Source organism: Myotis nattereri, assembly GCF_964212035.1.
Source record: "Myotis nattereri genome assembly, chromosome: 4".
In the NCBI taxonomy this organism is placed as follows: Eukaryota; Metazoa; Chordata; class Mammalia; order Chiroptera; family Vespertilionidae; genus Myotis; species Myotis nattereri.
In genome coordinates this window covers 82,988,158-83,000,321 of record NC_138079.1, presented here as the reverse complement: position 1 = coordinate 83,000,321, position 12,164 = coordinate 82,988,158, and the positions used below count along the sequence as shown (strand labels likewise).

At 44.3% G+C, this 12,164-nt stretch overlaps 1 protein-coding gene across 1 annotated transcript in view; it reads right to left on the bottom strand.

The window, feature by feature from the left end:
* Nucleotides 1-10,356: 10,356 nt before the first annotated feature.
* Nucleotides 10,357-12,164, bottom strand: part of LIMK1 (LIM domain kinase 1) — a 28,572-nt gene continuing 26,764 nt past the window's right edge. Inside the window, exons 14-16 of the mRNA XM_081090438.1 lie at nt 12,016-12,071; nt 11,649-11,806; nt 10,357-11,552 (exon numbers count right to left, since the gene is read on the bottom strand). Of these exons, the coding sequence (XP_080946564.1) occupies nt 11,390-11,552; nt 11,649-11,806; nt 12,016-12,071 (377 nt within the window). The 3' untranslated portion in view covers nt 10,357-11,389. The remainder of the gene's footprint in view (nt 11,553-11,648; nt 11,807-12,015; nt 12,072-12,164) is intronic.

Genomic DNA, 12,164 nt, shown 5'->3' with positions numbered 1-12,164 from the left:
GTGACCATAAAGCATTTTTTCTAAAAGGAAACTTGTGCCAGGCTGGTGTGGCTTCATGGCTGAGCGCTGACCTATGAACCAGGAGATCGAGGTTTGATTCCCAGTGGGGGCACATGCCCGGTGGCAGGCTCGATCCCCAATGGGGAGTGTGTAGGAGGCAGCCGATCAACGATTCTCTCTCAGCATTGATATTTCTATCTTTCTCTCCCTCTTCCTTCCTGTTTCTGAAATCAAAAAATATTTAAAAGAAAACTTGTGATTTGACTTATAAATCAACTTCAGCGTAAATTCCATGTACTTAATGCTTCTAATAATATGGTGCCACAAGGGGAAAAACAGTTGACTTACATTAACCACTAAATGCAGTGCAGTGGTTTTCATTCCTGGAAAACCCTTATTTCCAATTAATGGAGGCCAGGTGTCATCTAAAAAACAATACACAAAGTTTCTATTTCAGGGCATGTAATTACAAACACTACATAGTTTTGCTAATACTGGCAGTTGTTGTATACAGAGTATTTTGCCTTTATTTTATAACTAGAGGCCTGGTGCACAGATTCGTGCACTTTGAAAGGAACTTGATTAGAAGGTGGCTGGTGAGGTGGGACTGGGCGAGACAGGCAGGACACGCCCTGGAGCCAACTTCCTGTGGTCCCTCCCCGGCCAGCAGCACCTGGGGCGGGGCCAGGGCTCGAAGGGCATCTGTGGAGTGAGCAGGGTCCTTCCAGCAGGTGGGGTCCCTCGGGCTGGCCTGTGGGGATCGGGCTGAAACCAACAGTCCAACATCCCCTGAGGGGTCCCAGAGTGCGCGAGAGGGCACTTTGCAAAGTTGCTGTCGCTCGGCAGCTCCTGTATTGAGCCTCTGCCCCCTGGTGGTCAGTGTGAGTCAGTGTGCCAATCAGCCAGTCGGCCAGCTGTTTAGCCTTTTATATATAGAGATGCTTAATGTGAGTGACTGACTTGTCAAGTTTCTTATAAAAGAGAAAGTTAATATATGCATGTAAATCACAGAAATAGTATATGAAATGATTTGAAAATTATTGTTTTTTCCTAATTAAAATATTACCTATAAAACTCACATGGTTATCTCAATAGATGTAGTAAAAGCATTTGAATATGGAGCTACCATTTGACTCAATGATCCCACTCCTAGTAATATATCCTGAGAAACCCGAAACACCAGTCAGAAAGAATGTATGCACCCCTATGTTCATAGTAGCACAATTTACGATAGCTAAGATCTGGAAACAGCCCAAGTGCCCATCAGCAGATGAGTGGATAAAAAAGCTGTAGATAAGAGATCAACCGAAGGACTTGTATGCATGCATATAAGCATAACCAGTGGACATAAGACACTGGGGGGAAGGGGAGGCCAGGGGATTGTCAAGGGCGGGGAAAAAAAGGAGACATATGTAATACTCTTTGTAATACTTTAAGCAATAAAACAATTAAAAAAGAAAGAAAAAAAAGCTGTAGAACATTTATACCATGGAATACTATACAGCAGTAAGAAAGAAGAATCTCTTACCCTTTGAGACAGCATGGAGGGACCTGGAGAGTATCATGCTAAGTGAAATAAGTCAGTCAGAGAAAGACAAGTACCACATGATCCCACTCATATGGGAGATCTAATTAACAAAATAAACTGATGACTAGAGAGGATCCAGAGACATGGATTCATGGAACAGAGTGCGGAATCTCAGAGGGAAGGTGGGGGAGGGTGGGTGGGTGGGAGGTAATCAATCACAGACCTTGTATGCCTATATGCATAACCCATGGACAGGGACTATTAGGTAGTGAATGCCTGGGGCGGGGTGGGAGCGGGCTGGAACGGGTTAATGGGAGAAAAAAGTATATGTAATACTTTCAACAATAAAGATTTTTTTAAAAAAGCATTTGACAAAATTCTACATCCTTTCATGATAAAAACACTCAACAAACTAGGAATAGAAGGAAACTCCCTCCAAAATACCCATATTGCCCTGGTGAGGTAGCTCAGTGGGTTGATGCATCCTCCCCATACACCAGGGTTGTGAGTTTGATCCACGGTCAGGGCACATACAGGAACCAACCAATGAATGTATAAATAAGTGGAACAATAAATGGATGGGTTCTCTCTCTCTCTCTCTCTAAAATCAATCAATCAATTTTAAAAAGTTTAAAAGAAAAACCCATAGCAAACATCATACTAAAATTAAAGACGACCTAAATAGATGGAAAGACATGATCATGGATTGGGAAGACTTACAATACTTCAGTACTCTTCAATTGACTTACAGTCCCTTTCCTTTTAAAATATGTTTTAATTAACTTTTTAGAGAGAGGAAGGGAAAGGGAGAGAAGAACATAGATGTGAAAAACATCAATTGACTGCCTCCTGCACGTCCCCTACTGGAGGTAGAGCCCTGACTGGGAATTGAACTTGTGACCTTTTGGTGCATGGGATGAAGCTCAATCAACTGAGCCACACCGGCCAGGGCGACCTGTAGTCCCTATTAAAAGCCCCAGCTTGGGGCAGGTACGGTGTGGAGGGGGTCAAAGAGGGGGAAAGGGGGACATATGTAATACTTTGAACAATACAGATAAATTTAAATAATAAAAGCCAGCTGACTCCCCACCCAGGAATGGACAGGCTGTTCCTAAAATTCATGGAAATTCATAATGAAAGTTAAAACCAGTAATAAAATAAGATGTCTACTCTCCCCGCTTCTATTCAACATTGAGGGTTCAATTAGGGAAGAAAAGCAAATAAGGTATCCAGACTGGAACAGAAAAAGTAAAACTCATTTGCAGATGTCATAATCTTGTATATAGAAAATTCTAAGAAATCCAGAAAATTACTAGAGCTAATAAGAGTTCAGCCAGGAACCAAGATTAATATACAGAAATCAGTGATATTTGTATTCACTTAACAAACAATCCAAAAGGAAATTAAGAATTTCATTAAAAGAACAAAATTCTTAGGAATAAATTTAACAAAAGAAGTACAAGATTTAATTTCTTTCAGTGACGTTTTGTAGTTCTCCCTCTAAAAAAAATCAATCAAAATATATATTTTTAAAAGGACGCACTTCACTGTATATAAATTTATCTAAAAATTATCTTGGTGGTTCATTTATCCATATTTTATGTTTTAGGCTCATTAGATCTCTCCTTTTTTCTTTTAAAAATATGTTTTTTACTGATTTTAGAGAGAGGAAGGGAGAGGGAGACAGAGATAGAAACATCAATGATGACAGAGAATCATTGATCTGCTGCCTCCTGCATACTCCCTGTTGGGGACCAAGCCCACAACCCAGGCATGTGCCCTGTCTGGCAATAGAACTGTGACATCCCGGTTCATAGGTCAACGCTCAACCACTGAGCAACACCGGCTGGGCAGGTCTCTCCTTTTTTCAGTGCTAACGGAATTCTACTGAGTAGGCTTGAAAATGCTAATAAGAGGCTTAGAAAGAGAAGTATAAAATGCATGCTCTTGTCCTACAGCTGCAGAAATGCAGACATCATTGAGTACCAGAAAGCTATTTCTGACATAGTGGTAAATTGAGAGGATTCACAAAATGTCATTGAAAGAAATTAAATCTTGTACTTCTTTTGTTAAATTTATTCCTAAGTATTTTGTTCTTTTAATGAAATTCTTAATTTCCTTTTGGATTGTTTGGATGCGAGAGTGTGCAAATGTATACTCCTCTTCTAGAAGCAGTGTCTGTTCAAATGAGTCTTCTCAGACATCCAGACTTAAGGGTTTTTCACTATATTCTGTGAACTGTAACCAATAATCCCTAAAAGTCTGCATTCCGGTTATCTTATTTAACAATGTGTTGCCCTTGTAAATGATGTTTAATCTGATGTATATGCTCTCTGAAAGATACAGATAATTAAAGTTCATTTTGTTAAGCCAGGAAAAGGATCATTGGCACTTTTTCCCTTTTCCTACCTGCAAAAATTTAATAAAGCTCAAAATCTTTTGGATTTATTGTTCAGAGGGCTGTAGAGACTGAATTTAAATTTATAGGGCTCAAAATAAATTTATAGGGCTAAGAAGTGAAAGCAGAACATTAAGAGTAAATGTTGAATCATTTAGTTAGTGACTGAATAATTTAGCTGTTTATTCGGACATTAAGATGGCAGCTGGGCCTCCTAGACCTTATAAGTCAGTTCAATTATAAATTCATTATTCATTTTATTCATTAATTTACCCAGCAATACTTCAACCCCACTCCTGGTACCAAGCACTAGTATCAATCAGGGAGCAGTCAGGAGAGTAGACACTAAAATTGATAATTTACCAGAACCGAGGAGCTCTAAGTTGTATCTCCATGCAGCTGGTGCTCAGAACCGGAAGGAACCCTGAGGCCAGGGTACCCTTGGGTGGTGCCAGACGACTGAGGAAGCAGGAGGAGGGGTGTTGTGACGGGTACTCACTTCTGAAGAGAGAGCTATGGGCCATGTGTGCTGCAAATAGTCGGGGGCAGAAGCCAAATGCTTGCTGCTGCTGAAGACAATCCCTGGAAAGGTGGAAGGAAGTCCTTTCCCCACTTTGTCCATCTTCCGATGTCCCTTTTAGTGCTTCCTATTGTCAGAAGAAACATAGCTGGCAAGATAAATCGACCTTCATAGATGGGAGAGGTTGTGAAATTTATTTGGTCATGTCTTTGACCTTGAACTCAGCGCTGAGCACCTTGCCAGTGTAGATGGGTTTCTGGTTTCCCCTGGCATAAAGAGACATCTCAGGTCATCTAATTGCCACTGGAGGTTTCTTGAGATGCAGTGCCTATTGAATCCAATGCCAGGGGAAAACAAGCGGCTAAGGAAAACTGTAGGAGTGGTGGGTTGGGCTGGCTATTTCTGAGGGCACTCCAGAGTTACAGAAAGAAGAGGATTAGACTGGGCCTTGAAATTCTCAGCGCAGGTCATGGTCAAAGAACCAGAGAGGTTCTGTGGTGGTCGTATCAGCTAACTATTGCTGCGCAACAACGTCTACTAGAATTTAGTGGCTTGTCTGTCCGTTTCTGAGGGTCTGGAATTCAGGAGTGGCTTATCCGGATAGTTCTGGCTCAGGGTCTCTCGTATTGGCTTGGGCTGCTGTCAGCTGAAAGCTGACGGATCCACTTCGAAGGTACGACTTCACGTGGCTGTAAAGTTGGTGTCTACTTCTCCTTTCAGTTCTAGCAGTTTTTACTTCATGTGTTTCCAAACAATGTTTTTAGATGCAGACATATGTCAGAGAGTTATGTCTTTTTGGTGAGTGGACTCTTTTTTCATTATGTGATTCCATCTTTATTCCTAATAATTTCCCCAGCTCTGAAGTTTACTTTGATATTAAGCTAATTTAATCTAAATGTAGCCAGTCCAGTTAAAAAAATAGTGTTTGTGTGCTTTATCATTTTTCACCCTTTTAATTTAAAAAAGAACATGTTTTTATTGATTTTTTAGAGAGAGAGAGGAGGGGAGAGGGGTAGATAGAAACATTGATGAGAGAGAAACATCACTGATCTGCTGCCTCCTGCATGCCCCCTACTGGGGATGGAGGCCGAAACCCGGGCATGTGCCCTGACTGGGAATGGAACCGTGACCAGAACCGTGACCTCCTGGTTCACTGAGCCACACTGGCCGGGCCATCCTTTTACTTTTAACCTATCTATATCATTATGTTCCAAGTTGGTTTCTTGTAAACAGAATAGATGTTTTTTAAATCCAATCTGATTATCTCTTTTCCTTTTTGGTAGAAGTACTTTATATATTACAAATTATTTGACTTGTCTGCTTTGGCTAGATTTTTTTTTTTCATTGAAGAGTTTGGTGTATAATATCATTTGGTCACTTGATGTATAATACACATTAAAATATAGTTTTGTGCTAGCTTTATCCATTCGTGTCTTTTAAAAAAATTAATTTTATTTTGCCCTAGCCGGTTGCTCAGTGGTTACAGCCTTGGCCGGCGGACTGAAGGGTCCCAGATTTGATTCCGGACAAAGGCACGCATCTGTGTTGCAGGCTTGATCCCTGATCCCAGTCAGGGTGTGTGGGGGAGGCAACCAATCCATGTGTCTCTCATATCGATGCTTCTGTCTGTCTCTCCCCCTCCCTTTCACTTTCTCTAAAAATCAATGGAAAAAATATCTTCAGGTGAGGATTAACAAAAAAATAATAATTTTATTTTTCCACCACCACTTAATCCATCTATGGCCTCTGTCACCTCCATAATCGCCAAACTGTTGTCCATGTCCATGAGTTCTTTTTTCCTTTTAAAAAAAATGTTTTTTCCTCATCACCTTTTATCCCCTCTATGCCCTCTACCACCTTCACCCATCCCCCTCCACCCCTGCAATCACACACTGTTGTCTGCGTCCATTAATTCTTTTTTTTTTTTTTTTGCTCAGTCTCTCCACTCCCCTAACCCTCTCCTCCTTCCCCCTTCCCCCCTTCCCCCCCAACTCTTAGAGCTGTCTGCCTGCTCTCTATCTATGAGTTTGTCTCTATTTTGCTTGGTAGTTCAGTTTGTTCATTAGATTCCACATATGAGTAAAACCATGTGGTACTGGTCTTTCTCTGACTGGCTTATTTCACTTAGCATAAAATTCTCCAGATCCATCCATGCTGTCGCAAAGGGTAAAAATTTCTTCCTTTTTATGGTAGAGTAGTATTTCATTGTGTAAATGTGCCAGAGCCTTTTTATCCACTCATCTGCTGATGGACACTTGGGCTGCTTCCAAATCTTGGCTACTGTAAATAACTCTGCAATGAACATAGAGGTGCATATATTCTTTCAAATTACTAGTAGTGGTTGGGGTTTCTTTGGATAAATTCACAGAAGTGGAATTGCTGGGTCATAAGGCAGTTCCATTTTTAACTTTTTGAGGTAACTTCCTACTGTTTTCCACAGGGGCTGCACCAATCTGCATTCCCACCAGCAGTGCATGAGGGTTCCCTTTTCTCCACATCCTTTTGTTGTTTGTTGATTTTACAAAGAGTAAAATAGATTTCTTTTTCTGCTTACAATTCTATGTGTTTTAGCACATTTATAGACTCATTTAATAACTACCATAATTAGGATACAGAACAGTTCTATCACCCTAAAAAACTCCCTCATGTTGCCCCATTGTAGTCAAATCCTTCCCCAACCCCAAATTTCTGGCCATATTGATCTGTTCTCCAGCTCTATAGTCTTGCCTTTTCTAGAATGTCATATAAAGGAAATCACCGTATGCAACATGTTTTTCTGCTTTTCTTTCTTTTCTTTGTATGTAACATTTTGATATTGACTTCTTTCACTCAGCAGAGCGCTTTTGAGATTTATCCACATTATTGCATGTATCAATGGTTCACTCCTTTTTCTTATTATTTAATCAAATTTTTTGTTAATCCTCACCTGAGGATATTTTTTCCATTTTTTTTTTGAGACAGTGGCAGGGAGGGAGACAGAGAGAAACATCCATACATCGATGTGAGAGAGATACATCGATTGATTGATTGCTTCCCACACGTGCCCTTGACCAGAATTGAACCCAAGACCCTTCAGTCCTCGGGCCGACACTCTAATGACTGAGCCAAACAGGCTAGGACCCTTTTTATTATATAATAGTTTCGTATGGATTTACTGCAGTTTATTTTTTTCACTTGTTGAAGGACATTTGGGTTGTTTCCAGATTTTGGCAATTATACCCTTTAGGAACATCCATCTACTTACAGGGTTTAAGAGAATTTTTTTTGTGTGTGTATGTAAACATAAGTTTTAATTTCCCCAGGGAAAATACCTAGGAGTGGGATAGCAAGGTTACATGGTAAATTATAGGGTAAGTGTATGGTAAGTGTGTTTGACTTTGTAAGAATTATTGATTACTCAGTGACTGTATCACCTGGCGTTCCTCGATACCAATACTGAGAGCTCCAGTTGCTTCATTACTCACGGACACTTGGTATTACAGTTTAAAATGTTAGCTATTCTAATAGGTGTGAGTTGAATGTCAATGGTTTTAATTTGCATGTCCCTAACGACTAGTGATGTGAAGCATCTTTTCACGTGCTTATTCGGCATCTGTTTATCTTTCTAGGTGGCGTGTAGGAGGCAGCTGATCAATGTTTCTACTTCTCTATCCCTCTCCCTTCCTCTCTCTAAAAATCAGTAAGAACATATTTTTAAAAAATTGTGATGTTTATGCAACTCTGAATACATTAGAAACTATTGAATTTTACATTTTAAGTAGGTGACTTGTATATGTGAATTATATCTTTTACATGTTACAAAATCAGTTATGACATCATAATCAGTTGCAGCAGTGAAGACTAGCAGCTCTGTATATTTCCTCCTTTGCTTGTTATGTGTCTATCAACTAATTTTTCCTTCCCTCTACTGTTTTATGGAAAAGTACTGATGATGAGCCTTACTATTTAAGCCTTTCAGTTACGGAATATTCAAGTGGAATGCTGACTGGAATGAACAGTGATGACTATAGAACTTTGTTGTCCCTCTTAGGAAGAGAATGATGCATCTGTGTACGAAGGACACGTCAGTGTTAGGGGGCAGCATTAACTTGTTAGAGGTGGATGGAAATTGAATATGGTAGAAAGGTGGGTATCGGTGATGAGTAGCCACACGGGTTGGGCCGTGCTGGTTACTTACTGTGTGTCAGCCCCAAACCCACTCCATTTTGTGTTCTGTGATGCTGGACTCCTGAAAACTACATTTCCCAGACTCCCTTGCCAGCTGGCTTCCTGTTAAGGTCAGCCTGCTAGTAGGGGCCAGCTGAGGGAGACTAGAGTGAAAGGGAAGGGACCTGCTTCTGCTCTCCACACTAGTCATCAGCAACAGGCATTAAGCTCTAGCACTGACCATTTGGGCACCTACCTTCTTGTAAGTCCCAGCACCAGCTCCTTAGAATCCAACCCTTCCCCAGCGCACGTCAACATCTGAGCACTGGCCTTCTGGGGCCCCTCCCTGCAGGTTTCTGGCCAGCTTCCGAGATGACCCCCAGTGATCCCTTCTGGTCTTGGTATTAGTGACCCTGTGTGGGCCCCTCCCACGTTGAATTGGGGTTGGCCAGTGTGACCAATGGAATATGGTGACAATGATGCTGTGTGAGTTCTGAGCCCAGGTCATAAAAGGCAGTGGAACTTCCACCTTGCTCTCTTGGGATGTTCACCCTAGAGCAGTGATGGCGAACCTTTTGAGCTCGGCGTGTCAGCATTTTGAAAAACCCTAACTTAACGCTGGTGCCGTGTCACCTATAGAAATTTTTTGATATTTGCAACCATAGTAAAACAAAGATTTATATTTTTGATATTTTATATATTTAAATGCCATTTAACAAAGAAAAATCAACCAAAAAATGAGTTCGCGTGTCACCATTTTTTGGTTGATTTTTCTTTGTTAAATGGTATTTAAATATATAAAATATCAAAAATATATTTGATATATAGGTTCGCCATCACTGCCCTAGAGGATGCCATGAGGACACCCAGGGAGCCCTGTGGACAGGAGCCCAAGGCCTCAACAGCCAGAGCCAACTCTCAGCCATGTGAGTGAACCACATAAAAGGGTCCTTGGGAGTGGATCCTCCAGTTCCAGCCACTTCCTCAAAAGACTGAAGCCCCAGGCAGTATCTCACGGCAACTTCAGGGCAGACCCCAGACCAGAACCACCCACCCAACCTCAGGAGAAACCCCGAACTAGAACCACTCACCCACACCACTCCCAAATCCTTTACTTAAATCATTGTTGTTAAAAATATTACAGATGCCCCCTGCGCCCCCAATTGCTGCTGCCAAATTCTTGACAAAAATTGTGAGCCATGAGTGATCAGTTATTTTAAGCCACTATGTTTAAGGGGTGATTTTGTTGTACAACATTGGATAACTAAAGTCACTTCCTCTTTCCTTAAAATGCCACTGTTTCAACAGCTGTGTGAACAATTCTCTAGATTAAAGGCCCTATATTTGAAATAACTGGTGTGGTTTCTGTTTTCCTGATAGAACCCTTTAAATTTTAGGAAAAAATGAGAGCAGTACCTTCCCTAGTATCTGCTCTTCCCCCTCCCAAACCCAGCCTTGGGAAGTCTTCACTTGTCCGGCTGGCCACCACCTCTGCTTCAGCCCTCTGCACCCTCCACCCCGCTTCCATCCTTGTCTTCCCACCAGACTTCTAATCACAAAGCTCCGTTCTCGTCCGATTTCCTCAGGGCCCCAGACAAACATTGCGACGCAGGACCTGGGGGGTGGGGGGAGCACAGAATTGAGTTTATTGTTCTGAGCCTGGGTTTTGTTCCTTGGACATGGTTTTCCTGGATGGAGGCGATTGTCCCACCTCCCTGAGTCGCAGTCCCGTGGGCCGGTTTAGATTGTTTCCCAGGTTCAAAGTGCACTGAGAAGGCTTCACAGTTTTAATACTTCCGAGATGCTCAACTGAGGCAAAGTGATAAAATGGCCCCCCCCACCAGCCCATAAAATAAAACCCCAAGCCCCCAGCAGCTGCTGCTGCAGCCGTATGAAAAAATAATACAAACTCTTCTTAAAAAATAGATTACACAGAAAGAACCCAGAGGACAGAGGGGCACAGGGAGAGGCGGGGGCTGCTCCAGCTACTGTAGGGAGCCTCAGGGAGAGGTCCAGGAGGGCGCTGAGATGAACTCTAGGGGGCTGGGATGCTGGTGGACACCTGCCTCGTCCGCTCTGCCCAACGTTCCTCTGCTGCTCCTCCCAGCAACTCTGCCAGGGCCCTCCCTTTACCCTGAGGCCTAGTACCTGCTTCTCACTAAAGTGGCTTTAATAAAGAAACAAAAAGACCCAAAGCAAGAAGGGCTGCTGCCCCACCAACAGGGATGCCCTCTACCGGAGCAGACGTCTCTTTGCTTTGGGGGTTTGGATAGTTCTCAATACCTGCTACTACCTAGACACCCCTGGGCGGTGGTGGTGATAGGCCCCAGACTCCCTATGGCTCCTGGTAACACCGCTCCCTTGACACACCCCCTCCTATGTATTCAGCCGTGACAGGGCATGGTCTGAAGTTGGCCTCCAGCAAGGCCTTGGAGGAGCTGCAGACAGGTGGAGCGTGTGCAGGATGGGCGGGGCGGTGGGGTGTGGGATGGGGCACAATTCACATGGACCCTCAAGCTCATGCAGGAGAAGCAAGAGGGGGCAACCCCACCGAGACAGAGGTAAGGCAGGGTGAGGTGATGGTGTGTATGCAGCCAGGCCAGCTCTGCGGCTGGGGGGCAGAGACAGCGCAGGGGCCACAGTCCACAGGGTTGGAGGCAAGTCAGGGCCTAGTGATGGGGAGGGGTCTGGGTGCCCACTTTTGCTGAGGGCTCCACACCCGGCTGCCTCCTGCAGAGGAATCTGGTGCAGGGTGGATTTTCCGGAGTGGGGACAGGGACTGCTGGGTGGGCTGGGCTCAGTCAGGGACCTCGGGGTGGGCAGGCAGTCCACTTTCGCCACGCCGGTAGGTCTCCCAGAAGCCCCTGTCCAGCTGCTCCAGCTGTGAGCCTAGTGGCAGGTGGCCGGCCAAGTGCATGCGGAGCGTCTCCAACCATTGCTCCAGCTTCACGAAGGAGGGCCTGGGATGACAGGTCAGGGGAGAGGGATGGAGGGTTCTGGCTCTGCTGGGGACCGGCCGACCCAAGGCTGCCCAGGCCGAGCCCTACCCCACTCACCTCTTCTCAGGGTCCAGATCACAGCAGCGCACGGTAATGGGGAAGAAGCTTGGGGGGCAGTTTGGGGGGCAATAGCGGTCCAGGAAGCCTCGGACATTGAGGCCAAAGTCCATGGTGCGAGGCAGGTAGTCTGGGTCAGCGTTCACCCGCCCGATGATCTGTCCAGCACAGGGCCAGCAGTTACCCAGGGGCCCTTGGGGCTGGGCACCACCCAGGAGGCGTTTGAGGGAGGTTACACTAGGCCTGGATGCAAATTGCTGTGGGCAGCCCAGTTCCCAGGAGCCTCCCTAACCTGCACCCTAGGATGGTAGGGAGTGGAGAGGAGCAACCGGGCCTGATGCCAACTGCTGCCCACCCCTGGACCTACCTCGCACAGGACGATTCCAAAGGAAAACACATCCACCTTCTCATCATAGCTTCGGCCTAGGCAAAGAAACTGACTATTAGCAGGCGAGGCAGGGATCCAAGTGGCCGGGAGGCTGGGCCAGGGACTGGCAAGCCACGTGGATGCCCTGG